The sequence below is a fragment of the Cephus cinctus genome, unplaced genomic scaffold (genome assembly GCF_000341935.2).
Source record: "Cephus cinctus unplaced genomic scaffold, Ccin1 Ccin1_scaffold0168, whole genome shotgun sequence".
In the NCBI taxonomy this organism is placed as follows: domain Eukaryota; kingdom Metazoa; phylum Arthropoda; class Insecta; order Hymenoptera; family Cephidae; genus Cephus; species Cephus cinctus.
In genome coordinates, this window is record NW_014332892.1 from 3,271,632 (window position 1) to 3,288,686 (window position 17,055).

Below are 17,055 nucleotides of genomic sequence, written 5' to 3' on the forward strand. Positions count from 1 at the left end.
TCCTGTGCAGATGGCAGCACAATAAACTTTTAAAATTAAATTCTGATATACTATCCCAGCTTTAAATACATTGTCTTATATTCGCTGTGTATAGAACGAATGGGTGCTACTGACTGGTCGAAACAATACTAATAAAAATAAATATTGAAAATTGCATAATAAATAATTTTACAAAGATTTTCAATAGTCATTTCACGACTGCGACCAGCTGGCATATATTATATCGCACGAGTTACAAGAAAAACGTTTGATTCTTCCTCAAGTTGATTACTACTTGTGGGTGTTTTCAAGTCCCGACAGATAACGCTATCTCGCGGGATGTTGAAGAATCGTGGAGCGATCGAGCAATGGCGTAGGCGGCGATCCAGTGATAAATTAATTTTTATTACTTCGTGGGTGGCGGCTCTTTCCATTGGCCGATGATCGGGCGCCTCCCACTTTGTTACAGGGCTCTCGCGGGATTTATTCTTTGCCCGATGATATCACTTCGCATCGGCGACCCTTGCGATAAATTACACTGAACACGCACCTCGGCCTCGACGCAAATTTTAAAGGTAGGCAAAGGTTAAAGATAGGTAGGTATTCATAGCCGATAGTAAAAATGGTCTAAAAAGTACCTGAAACCGAGTCTCAAAAAGCGTGTACTAAAAAATGCTGAAAGTTAGAATCCAGTATGACAGCGCATGCGCGTCAAACACAGATGTCTCCGGGTTATAAAGATAGCCAAGCCAGAGCGGATGACTCGTGCGTGTCTCGCGCATTGAAATCTCCCAGTAAAAAGTAAACGAACTTCTCCACTACATATATATAAGAACACTATTTATCCCCAGGTGAATGAGCTTCCCGTATCACAAATCACGCCGTTCCAGGCATCGATGCATCGGAAGCTTTAACCGTTTCCACCGGTTACCTTCTGGTTACGAGGAACAGTCGTGACTCGATCGTCAGCACACATTGACTAGCAGCAAGCATCTTCAATAACGTGGCAAATATAAATCCAGTCCCTTGATTACTTTGAATCACCAGCAACACCTGCGAGTGCTCGGAGGATAGTCTGCCCCAAGTAATTTCTGTCAGTCATACATGGGAAAGATCAGATCAGCAGAGACCCTGTCTCCAAGAAGAAGCATATTCGAATCAACTCGAATACCAGCATAATCGCACATACGATTTGTGCTAAGGTATAGAGTGTTCTAGAGAAATATATATATATATATATATACATATATAAGTATATACGAATATGGCAAAGATCAGAGGAGGGTATAGGCGAGTGTAGAGGAGCAGAGAGCAGAGAGCAGAGAGCAGAGAGCAGGTTGTACTGTTGCCGTGGGCCGTGGCGCGCGGTGTGGTGCTGGTGATGCTGGTGATGCTGGTGATGCTGGTGATGCTGGCGCTGGTACCGATGCCGATGCCGATGCTATACGAAGAGAAGGAAGAAGGACGCCGCCACCGCCACCGCGGTAGTCTTTCTCCAGCGAGTTGGTAAGATAAGGAGGAACGGACAAACGGACTGACGGACCCGAAGGTAGGGGATTCAGTCTTGCGGCCACGTGCTACACGAGCGCACGCCCCGCCGCCCGGTCTTCGATACCACGTACTCTCTTTCGTATCGGCCCCTTTTTACGCACCCGGAGGACTAGGACACGCGCGGATATTCTCCCGTCCCGGACCCCCCGGCCCTTGTCCTGATCGGTATCGACCTACGGGAGTGATCCTCATAGATACCGATCTACCTAGATCCACTCCTAGAGGGTCTATACCTCTTTTGGATTTTTCGCTATGTTCGTGCCGTGCGCGTCCCCTTGATCGGTATAAGATACCGATATCTTTGTATTGTGAAATTTAATCGATTTTATTATTGTTATTATCGTACGGGCGTTTGACGTTTTTAAGTGCAAGTTTGTGCATACATTTTTTTTTAATAATTTTTTTTTAATAATATAGTGTCGTTGGTGATTTTTCGCGATACTTGATTTTTTTTTTTTTTTTTTCGAAAAATTGTGCAAAGTATCGTTACGATTCGTATGGATATGATTTCCTCGAGAGGTTTGTGCACTGTGCGGAATTGTCGAGTGTTGCGATTTATGTGCCATGTGTATGAGGGGTTGTCGTAAGATCTCTTTTGTAGTCGTTGTCAGTCACTAGATTCTCGAGTGCTTAATGCTCGCGGAATTTGACGAGTACGTCCTGGGACGACGGGGACGATTGTGACGCAGATTGCACAAGGTTCGTAGATCGGGGACGATTAATTTGTCATTGCGACACTCGTAACGATTTTAGCTGTCAGTTGCCGATGATTTTCGAGTGACACGTAGTCGGTAACCGGTTCGTTAAATGGCAGCGATCGTTTTAATAATTGAGACTCCGACGTGCTTGGTTGTCACTTACCGGCTGGTTTCGTCGCCAAGTCGAATCGAACCATTCGAAAATATCATCAGCTGTAAATACACGCGATGACGTATGATGATCATTGACCATCGATAGGTGCTGGGTCGGTTTATGCGAGGTGGAACGACAGTTGGGTCGTACTGAGTGATATGATGAAAATGAAAAAAAAAAGAGAAATTTTTTTGGAAAATTCTACGTCGATAATGTATACAGGGACGTAGGTAGAGGTTACGTTGGCACGTAAGGTATTAAAAGGTACCGATGAGGGGCGGTACCTGCTGTCGGATAATTAATTGAGATTAAATTTTGTTAATCGGAAATGAGGGACTCTTCGCGCACGATCCTGGACGATCGCTCGAAATTAATACGCGGCACGACGTTGCAATTAGCCCTCGTGTTTATGCGCCTTGGTGGAAACTAATGTTAACTTCGTAATGGCACTGCACTGTCGTAAATACAGGGTTGACTTTACATTCGTCATTACCTCTCAGTTCCCATAGAAATATACTAGGACTCGGATAATCATTTAGCAGTTTAATACTTGCGGGATGGAGTTAAAATTATTATGGGGGAAAATAAAAGAAAATATTTTCGCTTTAAATTAATGGACGTAGTAAAAGACGTGTTTTCACTGACAGGTCAGAGGCTTAAGGGGAAAGGTGGAGAGGGAAGGGGAGGAGGACCATTGTTGATACCAACAATGAAGAGTAATTATTTCGAGGCGACATTAAGAAGAGGAAAGATTCTCTCGATGATGAGAGAATAGAGAAGATCGAATGGACGATCGGGGAAATACGGCGGCGGGATTGGCTGGCAGCGGAACATCCGGACCGCCGCTTGGAACGACGACCGGCTGGTGGACGCCGACGGCGACGGGGACGTCGACGACGACCACGGCGCCGGGAAACAGCGACGTGGTGAGTAAATCTCCAGGTCTACCGAGGAAAAGAACTACGTCGACCGGGAAGGACTACGACGAGGACGACCTGGTAAACGACCTGGAAGCGTCTCCTCCGCGTGCAACGACCGGGAATATTTAGTTCCGTTGGATTGGAGCGGCCGCGGCCTCAGGCTTCTGCAGGGATTAGAACCGAGGTGACACAGGCGCGTCATCTGTTGGACGTTTAACCTTTTTTTTTCCACCATCCTTTACCTACGCTTTGCCTTCCTTCCTTACCGTACAGTATAGACTACGACTGTAGGTACACGTTCCTCATTTTTTTAACTTTATTAATGCCGCCACAGTTGCTGTTTGGAATCTTTTGAAAATTTAAGTGGGAAAATTTAGTCTCGTTTATGAACGCTGCTTGGCGAATATCTAACTATTTGATTCTATTTACGGGATGGCTGTTTTTCTTACTTCTCGGTCGCCCGAGCAACGCCAATGTGCTTGAAGCATCGGTAACGACCGGCTAACTAGACTTTAATAGGAATATGGCCTCGCGACCGAATCTCCCGTCTCGTAAGTGCGGTAGGTGAAGCAAGAAGAATCCTCTTGCCGTGTAAGTCCCTCTTCTCTTTGGTGTCTTCGGGGAAGTCCCTCGAGCCTATTTCTCCTTACGACACGCAGTTCGGTGCCTCTTGCGATCCCGGGGAACCCCCGTGGCCCGATTTACCTTTAACGATTGGTATAATTGCCATTAGGCAAACTCCTTGATATCTCTGAGCAACAATTGGGACGATTGCTAAAATTTACATCGACGTACGTGCTAATCGGTAGTTAAATTTTGTAAAATCTGATTTTGCAGATGAATCAGCTTTGCAGAGTATGCGGAGAACCAGCCGCGGGTTTCCATTTTGGAGCCTTCACGTGCGAAGGTTGCAAGGTTAGTTGATTTTGGTTTTATGAAAATTTTGAAAAGAAAGACGATTTTTTCAAATTTATTCCAGAGTAAACAAGTTTTTTCAAATATTAAACAATTTGGTAGAGTACTTTCATATGATCAGTCCTTGCTTTTTTTTTGTTCACAGTCCTTCTTCGGAAGAACATACAATAATCTGGGCAGCATCTCCGAATGCAAAAATGGCGGAGTCTGCGTGATAAATAAGAAAAACAGAACAGCCTGCAAGGCATGTCGACTGAGGAAATGTCTGATGGTGGGAATGTCCAAATCAGGATCCCGATATGGTCGACGTTCGAATTGGTTCAAGATCCACTGCCTCCTTCAGGAACAAACCCATCAAGCCCAAACGCGCCTGAAGGACCCAAAGTCACCGTACGAGAAGGTCTTCAGCTCTTTGGATGCTGCCAATAATAATGACGATAATGACAATGATAACGACGTTCACCGTCACCATAGTCATCATCGTCATCATCACCATCTTCATAACCCCCATCAGCCACACCAGCACCAACAGCAACATCAGCAGCACCGTCTTCACCATCATCATCCGTCCCACCGGAACGACGGCAGCGTCTTTCACGAGAGGTTGTCCAAGAGAGAAGACGCGACGCGAAGTCAGGAGCTTCCGGGTGTCCAGGATCTACCTAGAGGACAGGATATAGCCAGGACCCACGATCTGATAAGGCCGGAAGCTGCCAGATTTCCAATATGGCGGGGCCCCTCGTTCTTCCATCCGGCCCTGACTCACATGCAGCTCCTGAACTCGCCCTTCTTTCCGTTTCCACAGAGATTCGTTGTGCCCTACGCGAACCAGGTTGCCGACCCAGGTCAAGTGACCAGCCTGTCGAGTTCATCGAGTGACAGTGTCACACCAAGGTCGACACCGTCGCCGAAGCTATCGGAGGAGGCGAATCCAGAGAAGCTGCAAAATCGGCAAGATCGTCTTGGCAGATCGGTAGACGCGTCTTACGACAGGAGCCTAGCGTTCCTGAGGTCTCTGGGACCGGAACAAGAAGAACCAATGGACCTGAGCACGAAGAAGACGAGCGACGAGAAAAAGGAGGAGGTCGAATCGACCGATACGGATGATGATCGATCCTCGGTTGCGGGTGACAATGATAACCAGGAATCGGAAGCTGGTCCTCCTCTCGACCTGACGAGAAAAACATGACCAAAGAGGCTCCGAGAAACAGTGCGACTAACGGAAAAGGAAAAAAAAAAAAGAAAAAAAAACCTAAAATCAAGTGAAGTGCCTGAATGATTATATAAATCATAGTAATAAACTAATGACAATACTTAAAAGTGCCAGTATACCCAGTCGAGTGATAGTGACTGATAGTTTTGTGCGAATACAAATCTTTGCACGTTGTAACCGCAAGTGTCCGAAGAATTAATCGAGTCGTGATAATAATAATGGGAATTATCATAATTGAATTGTAAATACGGTAGAATATTTTTGCTTAAAAATGGCAAATCAAGTGAGCGGATCCCTTCGATCGTTCGATTATATCAAGGGAGCACGGTTGAACGTTGAAAGTCGAAGGCCAGTGTTATTTTTGACATTATAAAAAGCATTATTTATGTTTAAAGCTCAAACTACTTGACGCATCTCTTTGAATAGACGAGTTATCCAAGTCCCGAGTTATCGGGATTAACGATAGAGGTTACAGACGATAACTTAAGATTAATCGCGAGGCCAGTACAAAGAGCGACAGACAGCAAAGTAAAAATACGAAGCGCGTAAATACCAACTGTTAGACGATACGAATAATAAAGAATATTCTGTACCTAACGATCTGCTCGATCCAGCAGCATGCAAAAGATCACTCATTAAAACCCTTCCCAAGATCGGTGTAAGATTTGACCGATACCAGTCCCACATATCGAGGAAGTCGGAGAAAGGAAAAATAGCTATGACAAAAGCACGTGATGAACGAAGAGGAGGAATTGGAATTGAAAAGTAAAAAAAAAAAAAAAAAAAAAAAAAAAAAAAAAAAAAAAAAAAAAAAAAAAAAAAAAAAAAAAAATAAAATAAATTCCTCACGGTATCCCAATGGGACGGCTGAATTATATGTGTTTCTCAAGCAATTGGTAAAGTGACGGGACAATTTCTCGTTCGGGATGCAAGTTAAGTTCCTTCACGACCCGAGAACATCTCTGATTCGTTTACATGCCCGCGACTCGAAGCTGAGACGGTATTCGATTACTTTCGACTTGAAGATTTTTTTCATAAGAAAAGAGACGAGCGATCTTACGCGCCGCGTCTAGGTTCTTGCAGCCAGGTGTATATAGGCATGACCCAGCATCCCATCCTGGTACAGCTGGAGTGTGCATAGAGACCCAGTAGTACAAGTGATCACGTCTATTCCGCGTTTGGTTTCTAATAGGTGTATATACGTACACCTAGTACCTAAAGAGAGACCAGAGACTGGACCGGGAGGGAGTCCAAGAGAGAAGGTAGAATCATTGCTCGATACCAACGTTACATCTCCGGTAAGGATCATTCGGCCGAGTAGCAAAATGGATTTATCTCGCGAGTCCCGCGATATGCCTTTTACGAAATTTACCTTGGCTTAACGCGATTTAAATATTAGGACTGAGCCAACGTTAACGAGATGGATTTACCTATTGACTTTTTTTCTTCTCGCCGCCATAATTTCAAGAGCCAACTGCCGTGATGCAGATGCGAAGAGTCACCCGGCAGAAAGCGAAGATAATTGAATTACGAACGCCCTGACATTTACCTGTATTTTTCACCGTTAATGCACTCTCCTACCAGACTAATTGCTTATTTCAAAGAGTCAGTCTGAGCGGCCACGGAGGAACGTAGGGGAGCAGGGCCAGAGGGGGGGTTAGGTAAAAGGATTCCTCTAACGATCCTCATACCCGATCCCCAAGCTTTTCCTTCCTTGTCCTTCTATACGGAATAACAATTTCTTTTCCTCGTCTTCCTTCTCTCCTTTTTTATTCAATCTTCGTATTAATTTATCCACAGGACTATGGACGTGCCCCGTCCTCTTGGACGTCTTTGCCGGACCCATGCTTCCTTCTCGCTCTTCCTTCTCTTCATTCGACACGTCACTTCGGCCCACTTTAACGTCCCACGTGCGTTCGCGAACTCGTGTAATGTTTGTCCCCGAAGAAGGCACGAGCATCGTGTCAATATCGTGTTGGAAACCGGTCGCGTCCATCTGGAACGCTCGTCCTCCTCTTCGTCAAACATCGTGCCGAGCGCTAAGTAAACGGGGTAAAACGATCTTTCGCGAGTACGTGAAATTTGGAGCTTTCATCGAGGAGCCCGGCTGGTGGCGATTCGCACACTGGAAATATTTTAAATACAGAAAAAGAAGTAGGGAGGGTAGCGAGAGGGAGAGAGAGAGAGAGAGAGAGAGAGAGAGAGAGAGAGAGAGACAAAGAGTACCTGTAAAGTGAAGTATCCGAACGAGTTCCAAGAGGGACTCTGTAAGAATCTATGGATCTTCAATGTTGACTTAGGCACCATCACTGGCATCGTCGTCATCACCGTCATTGAGAAGTGTTGGGGCTACCTGCATATGTATATATATATATATATATATATGACGGAACGAAGATGCCAAGTACTTGGAATAATCTTTAGACCATTGCCAAGTTGCCTCTTAGACCGGAGAATCGGTGATTCGCAGCAGCTTGAAATGATTTTGGTCCACCAGTAAAATCCTGAAATAATTTTGGAGAAGTTGTCGAGTGTAAAGAAAAAAAAAAAAAAAAAAAAGAAAAAAAAAAATATACGCAGTCGAAATTCTCGTATCGTCAACATTATGCAAAATGTATTCTCCCTCTGGGCAAATGGGCTACAGTTCCTTTTCCTTCTTTTGCTTTCTTCGTAGAGTCGTATTTGGCCAGGATCACGGATACGCAGACGGAATGCTATTAGTTAAACGTTCCTTCGAGTTGTCGAAGATTTTCGGCTCATAAATCATATTCACACCTCCGTCATGAGATGGCCCTCTAGCCACCACGTATTTCCTTGCACGGGCATGTTTCTTCGGGACTGGCCATTTTTTAGACCGATCCTCTCTTCGCGGCTCCCTAAAACGTCCGAGACCCTCGTTACTCGTCCGGCTGATTTGTCAGCTGGGTATATAGATATATACATATATAGATCTATATATACATGTAACACCTGAACAGTAAGACACGTGTATATGGAATAATCAACATTGACAACCATGATGAAAATTGCCACCGTGGACCACAGATACACCAGAAGTATATGTCACCGAGGAGGAGATCGATCTGTTGTCGGTAAATTTATATAAAGGTCATGAAGACCATTTTGTCTGATCTTCTGGCAATAGTAATTTTTTTCTTCCTCTCGAGTCCCGAAAATTTATGCAAATACGGTAGACGTCTGGCATATGCCAGAAGATGGCACATATGCCACATGTGCCACGCGGCCTGTCACGACCGAAGCGATCGCAGATTAATAAAAATCAAGAAGCTAGTAAAAGGAGCATCCGAGTTGGTTACGAGACATATACACCATAGCTAGCGATACCTGGTCTTGGTTAACCAGAAAGAAAGATGACCATCCAAATTCGACCATCTGCAATTAATTGATGGATACCGTCACTCCAATCTTCGTTTTACTCGTCTCCCTCGTGTATAGAAATCGAAGAGTGACGTCTACCTATATCGAGGTAGAAAACCTGTCGACTCAATTCTATTTGTATGCTAATTCGTTTTCGTTTCCACGGGTTCACGTAGCTGAACATAAAGTATAGAGAACAGAGGACGTGTGGACCGAGTCTAAGGCATTATGATTTCCTCCGACAAGTATGCGGCCAGTAGGTGACGTTATCGTACAGTAAAGTTTCGTGAAACTGCTTAAAGCTGTACCTGGTAGAAGCAGTCCTAGGAAGCAAAAGTAGGAAGTTAAATAGGCAAGCAGGGGACAAAGGAGGTTTAGGTCGCATCTCGTGGAGTAGGAAGTGTTGGGTGCGTGGATGGATGCGTGAGCAAATAGGTGGGCAAGTGGACGTGCTAGGTAAAGAGGTTTACTACACCTGTGGCCTGGGCCTTATGGGCTTGGCTATGGGCATTGGCTGCATACGAGAAGAAGAGAAGACGCCTGGAGGTTGACAGTCCGGGTCACCGACTGGTGCTTCGTCTTCCGATTGGTTACCTGGAAATTCATAAGTTTTTCATTCGGAGACACGTGACACTTGACCCTGGACTGTGGGAAGGAGTGACATTTTCTATACGGGCGTTTCGCCATGTGTATCCGCAAGCTAAACAGAAGCTGTAAATAAAAAGTAGCTGTTGCCAGTGACGGTTGACGTTATTGCCGTTAATGATTTGTTGGGAGGCAAAAGGCATATTTTAATGGAATTGAGGATGATCGAGGGTATCGAATACGTGGAGGGATTAGGTTCCATTGGTGAAGATCGAAATGAAGTCGTCGACGCCGTCGGGTTTAGGAATAAAATAATCATCGCTCTTTCCTGGAATCTGGTATATGGAGAGTGGTAAGCGTGCGACTCAGAAAGAGAATGAGCTATCTTCGATGTAGCTGCGTTTCGAACGCATGTGGATTCTACGGAGGACCGTATTGGCGTTAAACGTCGAAGACGAGGGATTTGGAGAATCGAGGTGTTTCGTAAGCGAATACGAAATAAGCGAGTGTCGCGTTACGTTCATTACAATATACACGGAGTTTTACCGAATTTCAATGTGGATTAGCATTTCAAAGGGCATTCGTTGTGGGATCCCATCTCGGTCGGACACCCGTGAATTCGATTAATATTGCATATTTATATTGGTGGCCCGCTCGCAAATAGCCCAATGTGAATCCGTCCACGCATGTGCTGCCATCTCACTAACCCGTCTGTAACTCATTCGCTCGCCGTCCGCGATCTTTCGAAACGTCTCGCTTATTTATCGCTGCCTTTGGGCCACCTTAAGTATCCATTATGTGGGTCAGACGCGGGGTCGCACGACCCAAAATCGACCACTGAATCCTCATTGCATTTAATATTACCCTTCCGGCGTCGTGAGTGTAAGACGACGTCAGTCTTTATCCTAATACGAGTCCTCGTTAAATGTGGATACGCCAACGCCACCTAGACGACTAGGGTGACGCGCCTATGGAAAATTCACGTTGCGGAGTTATACGATAGTTAAACAAGGTTAAAAGGTGCTGGAGGATGTGGATAAAGGAGGATGTAAAGGAAGGAGTAGGTAACCGCGAACGGGTAAAGTGTTGTCTGCGAAATGTGGACATTAATAACGTGCCGTTTGCACGATAAGGACCGAACGGTTGGCCGGTCGCGAAGCGTTCCTTGGATCGCAAGTCCCTGGGAGCAACGGGGTGCAACGGGGAACAGAAGGGAGGAGCAGAGGAAAGAGACAACGTGGAGCGACGAGGAGAGGAGAGGAGAGGAGAAGAGGGCAGTCTTCCATACGGCACGGGCTTTTTCGCATGGCGTTTACGCATCGCGGGGAATGCAGGACCTTCCTTTCGCGCGGACTAAGGTAACTTATTCTCTGTCTTTGTGGGGCTTTTTTGTAAGCGCGGGGCCTCTACGGGATGGGGTTAAGTGGGTGCGACCCCACGACGCTAAATAATATCGAGCTGTGCCATCTACCGAGCACGTAAGCGCGCCATCTTGAAATATTATACAAGCGGCTTTATTCGTTCGCCGCAACCAGCGACGTTTACCGACCCTCGGTACGACGTTGCTCAATGGAAACTAATACGACCGTCACGTAGATCAATGGAAAGATCAATTGCATTTAACGTCCTATAGGATACGAGAGAGACAGAGAGAGATTGAGAGAGGAGGTTATTCTCGAAAATTCTACTCTCAGAATTCAAGAGCAAACATGGGCGCGCTTCTCGGCCAACTTTGATTTCCACATCGCGACTTCTCACAGGACCAATGTGTCTATATTCACTCGGTTACTGCCTTATTCACTCTCGTTAGTAGCTAGAGAGACTCGACGAGTGACATTTGAATTTCAAAGAGTTACGCTAAATGTATATATATATCCTAGCTTTTTATCTACACTCTCTTAAAAAGTCACTTCTTTTTCTTTAGTTCTCTTCTATTAGGGCCTACGTTGCCGGTCCATTATTCCAATAGGGTTGCGCGTGTTCAGCGATTCCGTGTGACTCTGTGGTAAGAGGAGAGAAAGAAAAAAGAGAGAAGCAACAGCTACTCCCTCATGTCCTACGAAAACTTCTGTCCGATAGAATGGACTGAAAATTAGTGGTAATTCCTTTGATTCCACGGAAACGCATGTTTACCATCGAGTAGACACAGTGCTGCCACCACGTCCCTTGTCGCAGTACCAACCTGCTAAATGGTACGGACGATATTTCCTTTTCTGACGAAACTACGTCGCAGCCAGTTTGTTTGTCCAGCAGATTTTGACGGAATCCCAGAATTTCGACAGAGATCCACTCGTCCGTGTTCCTTCGATTCTCGCAGGACTGGAATACCGGAATACTGGATTATAAAAATTTTCCAAACGAACGTGGACTCGCCCAATGGAAAATTTTCTGTATCGTACTAAAATACAGATGGGGAATATATCCGTGCTTACGTATGTCCTCAGAATATCTCTTCCCTCTCGTTTTCTTCCATCTGCCGAGAAAGATTCGCGAAAGAGTCGACAGCATCGCGTATAATGGCGCGTTTATTTCCCTAATGACATGCAATTAGAAAGATGGCAATGAAAGTGCCATTTGGAAACGTGTTCTGCCGCGTCATCAACAATAAAGCCAACACTTTACAATCTCCCGGTACGTAGTCCGAGCTCACCTAAATTTCCGGCAAATGATATTAAATTCGTACCAACACCCCCCGCTAACTGGTTACTTATTAATTAAGGATAATTGCTGAAATTGATGATATCGTCGTTACTACGAAATTACGCATAATCATGTAGAGACGCTCGGACAGCCATCACCATTCAAGTCAATTCGCCTGCAGTCAGTGCCTGGGGAGTCTCGGGAGTCTCAGGGGACTGAGAAAACTCCCAAGGATTCGTTTTCGGCGAAGCTCCTCTTCGAATGGGAATGAATAAGTCCTGGACGATAGGATCGACGCGAAAGCTCCCGCGAACAGTTTCGAAGCTGTTATCGTGAATTGAGCGCGTCTCGAAGGCGCATAAGCACAGCATACACCTGTAACTCCTGCGGAGAGTATCAGTTGCTGATCGATTCAACCCGTGGGTGGTCTCACCCGCGGTACGTGCTGTAACCTTACTCCTCCTCGAGGCTACCCGGTGTCCTGAATTTTTTAAACGATCCCTCTTACCAGCATTTCTTTTCGCCCTTCATTCGCCTTCCCATATATTTTATATCTAAGCTTCCCTCTTTGTTCTCCTGTACTTGGCCTCCTTTAAAGATTTTATAGAAGAAACAAAATTTCTGAAAATTTAAGCGAAAGGGTGATCCTGTTTAAAAATTTTTTTCTGCTATAATGTCATTTTTTGAAAAATATATATGCATTTTTTTATCAGATTATTAATATTTGTTCTTTACTGTCTAGGGTAATAATGAAGAATCACCGTATGCTAAATTGGAATAATCCAAGTGACCCGAAGGGTGTATCCAGATACCTACCCTTTTTTACCAAGACACCCGGTAGATGGAAGCGTACCCCGTACGGTGTAAGATACGGTGTAAAAGACTCGGAGACAAATGACGTACAGGAGTGGTAACCAACGGCCTTCTGGTGATATCGGATCTGGCCGGCGTCCGGGAATATCAGTTAGGAATCACTCTTGACCCCTTGTACGTAGGGTACGTTCTCGAGCAGCAGTTCCAGCACACGGTCTGGATAGTCCTGGAACTCGTTCCCAAGTTCCTCGATATATTAGAGTATCTCTTCGGTGAGTAGTAACCAAGAAAATTGGAGATTCTGAAAATTTTCCTTGATGAATTATACAGACAGATTTACTTGTATTTCAGGTTGCGTAAGAGCTCTCACGGAATCTTCGATGTAAACATAAGAAAAAGGAAAAGCAAAGAAAATGGCTAAAAAGTTCTGGACTCTCCATACGTTGCTAAAGGTGCGTGCACATGAATTAGCAGATCCCGTCTCAACACGACACGCAATCTACGCGGCAACTAACGGGCTCCGCCCAGCTGTAATGAGCGCTGAGCTAAGCAATAGGTTCTAATTGGTCCGTAGCCTTCCCATCTGCCTACTTCTTCCTTCATAGATAAGATAGATACCATTGATGCATTACTGCACCTAGTCTAAGCTGCGTACTTGGCCAATGGATGAGTTAGTAATCCTTTAAAAGTATAATAACGGCGGCCATTTGCAAAAGCGTGGAGGCACGTTGAAATCCGTGGGGATCGAGGAGACATCTGGCGACGAAAAAAGGAACTACTGAAGATACACGAAATCCCCTCGCCAGAGAATTACAGTGGAGAATATAGATTAAAATATAACAAGATTTCTCGGGGAGACTTATAAATTAAAGGGAAGGCAGAGACTTTGTCCACCGTTATCATTGTGCTTTCCTGTATTTCAGGACAAAAGATATCCTTTAGGCTCTATCACGTTTTAGATCAGCCGTAATGTCCTGCTATGACGTATGCAGCTCATTAATTTGCATTTGCAAGACCACGAGTGGCCACCGTCTGCCTTTTCGACCGGAGACTTTGAGATCTTATTCTGAGGGTAAATTCAATCCGATTTTTTTTTAAATTTTGAAATTTTTAATACTGACTTGTAAAAATTGTCACTTCAACCTTCGGGCATCGACATGGGATCTTCTCTGAAATGATTTTTTGGACAGGTCTCGGTCGAAGAGTCTCTTTGAGGATGCTGAAAGGATCTTCCATTGCGAAGGGGCAGACTCGCAGAAACTCAAAGGCGTGAATGCAATTTCGTTAGCGGCGTGTCTCGTTGCAGCGGTAAGCACTGGTTGGGCCAATGATACGACGATGAGATACGACTGGAAGTACGACACGTTGGTCGTAAGGTATGATACCTTATGCATCTATGTATGGACCTTTAGTTGGTTGCAGCGATTACACTACGGGGGTGGTCTATCGGGAGAATAACCAGTGGATTGCCACTAATTGCACCGTTACTTAACCCCTGTGAAAGATATTAGATGGGCTAACGGCACGTGTAATTTTCTAAAGTCTGATAGAAGTCGAGGTTAGGTCTTCTTACTTCTGGCCCTCGAATACACACGAAGATACGATTTGGCGTGGCTACTGCAGAAATCTTAATTCCCAGTAGCAGCCTCGGTCTGGTTTAATACAGACAAATCGTAATCCACATGGAGATAAACGAGGTTCGATTAATTAAAAGATGATCCTTGTCAAAATACAGCTACGCGATAAGAATACATTGAACCAAGAGTTAAGCTTGACTAATAAGTGTCGCATGAAACGGTTCTTTTGTCCATCCGTTAACTCGAGGCTCTCGGGTTGATCTTACTCGGGCTAGTGGGAATCGTGCGAAGCGCGAAGTGCATGCTGGGACTTTTGATCGATTTACCTCACGGAGTATCGTAACGAGATCTTACAGTTTCAAATGTATTTATATGATTGCAGCTCAGCGGTATCCCTGGTAGGTGGGTCGGAACGATTTGGCAAGCCTAGAATCATCGGCCGTTCTAAATCCAAGATTGGGCACTTATCGTTAGAGGCGAATTCAGTGAGGTGTCGGCCGACGCCGTAGACGCCGTAGACGCTGCCGACGCTGCCAATGTTCGCCGAGGTATTTCCAGTCTACGTGACTGAGCGTACGCCGAATGACATTACACGGGGTTTCGCGTACAGTCGAGTCACGGAGAGTGGATCGATACAATGAGCTCGGTCAGGTTAGAGCCTGGAGGATCGGTGCGAAGGAGAAAGAGAGAGAGACCGTCCGCGAGGGAGAGAGTGAGAAAGAGAAAGAAAGAATGCACTCTCGTAAGGTCGACTCGTGAATTCACTCGAGTGTACGAGAACGCGGAGGCGTCCGCAGGGCAATCAACGTTAACTGCAAGCGATCCTTACGATCCATGACGCCATATTCTTACGTGATCGTCGTTTGTCTTTGAGCGATCGCATTGCCGCGATTTGCTGCCGATCGATCCGACCGATCAATCTCCGATCGATCGAAGGTACGTACGACTTTCTGAACACGGATCTTTTGTCTAGTTGGAACGTGGTCAGTCTGACACGTAGACGATAAATGGAAGTAATGAACATTTTTTAAATGCCCTTTATAGGACGTAGGATTACAGCCGGATGAGAAAAGACACAGAGCAAGGGAGGAGGAAGAGGAGGACGCGGTCTCTGTCGTGTCTGTCGTATCTGTCGTCCCTGATGTCCTCCATCCTGTATATCCTCTATCTCGGACAGCGTGCCGCGGCTTGCGGCCCCATTGACCATTCCCATGTTAATATCTGGTTATGCGTAAAGTATGGAGGCGTACGGCCAGTTTGCATAGAAACTAAGGCATTAACGTGGACCACCCGAGTCGGTCCACTCGTTAAACGATCCTCTTTGCCGACACCTCGGTCAGGCTTTACCGATCCAGGCCGTTGCGTTCAGTTTTCAGCCCGTTATCCGCTCGAACGTTTGGATTACACCAAAGTACCAGTTGTAATCCAAACCACTGGCATCGTCCCGATTCTCTGGCTCGTTAAACTCTTCGGAAACAGGATGAGCCGGGGACCGGGGGGTTTATGTGGCAAGGGACAGTAATGACGATGACGTCGAAGAGACGATCCAGGCACGATAAGAGGCGCAAGAGCATCTCCACCCCAAGTCGCGAGTGCTTGGAATACAATTTCCATAGATCACAAGTATGTTTTAGAAGAGTGCGGTAAATAATTCCACTTGCTGATTCCATTATAAAAAAATGTCAAGTATCAAACGGAAGCATGTAAACAAAGTTATACGAAAGTCCATGTATCAGCTACATAGGTGTACACCTACCCGGAGGTAGAGTCGGTGCTTCTGACTAAATAAAATGGGAGAGTCTCCACGACGACATATACTGGTTCGTTATATTGGGTGTGGATTAGTCGTGGGTCGTCGATTATGGGCTTAGCCGACCGCGTGGCTTCTCTTGACTCTCTCGATACCCGACTGTTGCTTCTCGATTCAGCGAGAGATCCTTCGAGTCCACTACTCTTTGGATAGTCTTGGGAACGGCGGGAGGAGGAGGTGGGAGGTGGAGGAACTAACGAAGAGGACGACGTCCTCACGGCGGTCTACACCTCCTCCCGTGGCACCTCGCGGCAGATCGGCCGGTCTAAAACACTCGTGCGCCCACACTAGGAATCCTAGTCTTAAAGAGGTTCAAAGTTCCTCGTGGTCGTTTACGCCTTATTTATTCTCGTAATTTACTCCCACGCACTAAGCGCGCCGGTAATTTACTTTACGACGATCATATCTGGAAGTGGTCGGCACTTCGTTGTTCCTTCTGACCCGGTTCCGATCTTGCTTCATGCTTCTTTAAGCTTGCTCGACGAACTAACGAAGTAAGGGGGTCTTGCCTTGGACCGGATAGGGGACTAGGTAAAATGGAAGCTATGCAAAAGGTATCGCTTGGACCTTTGAGCTCTCTTATATTTATTGGTAAAACGAGATCAGAGCTTGGCCAGGTCTTTGGCAAAAGTAAATTGTCCGAAGGAAAGGGAGCTTGAAGTAACGATCGGTATCACCGATAAATATCTGAAGAGGAAGAATCCTCGGACTTGATGGTCCAATTACGTGCGCGTATTTATATCCATTCATTAGGCTCTCGAGTTCGGACGTTTATTTTTGGTCGCGTGCGCGACTTAATGAGAGGCAGAACGCTCGCGCGTG

The 17,055-nt window shown here is 45.7% G+C and overlaps 1 protein-coding gene and 1 long non-coding RNA gene across 6 annotated transcripts; both read left to right on the plus strand.

The window, feature by feature from the left end:
* The first annotated feature begins 488 nt into the window (after positions 1–488).
* LOC107263877 lies at positions 489–6,027 on the plus strand. 5 transcript variants are annotated; one of them, XM_025081220.1, is made up of 5 exons: positions 489–554; positions 831–1,528; positions 3,030–3,308; positions 4,140–4,217; positions 4,363–6,027. In XM_025081220.1, exons 3-5 carry the CDS (start codon positions 3,168–3,170, stop codon positions 5,404–5,406), a joined length of 1,263 nt encoding a protein of 420 aa, XP_024936988.1. In that variant the 5' UTR covers positions 489–554; positions 831–1,528; positions 3,030–3,167; the 3' UTR covers positions 5,407–6,027. The 5 variants fall into 5 exon arrangements, with proteins under 5 accessions (XP_024936988.1, XP_015587015.1, XP_015587014.1 ...); XM_015731529.2 differs by having other exon boundaries at positions 831–1,485; XM_015731528.2 differs by lacking the exons at positions 489–554; positions 831–1,528 and adding an exon at positions 1,538–2,229.
* An 8,921-nt stretch (positions 6,028–14,948) lies between these two features.
* On the plus strand, positions 14,949–16,251 carry LOC112493808. The gene is made up of 2 exons (XR_003058591.1): positions 14,949–15,359; positions 15,468–16,251. It is a non-coding gene; the product is annotated as an uncharacterized LOC112493808 (long non-coding RNA).
* Positions 16,252–17,055: the final 804 nt, after the last annotated feature.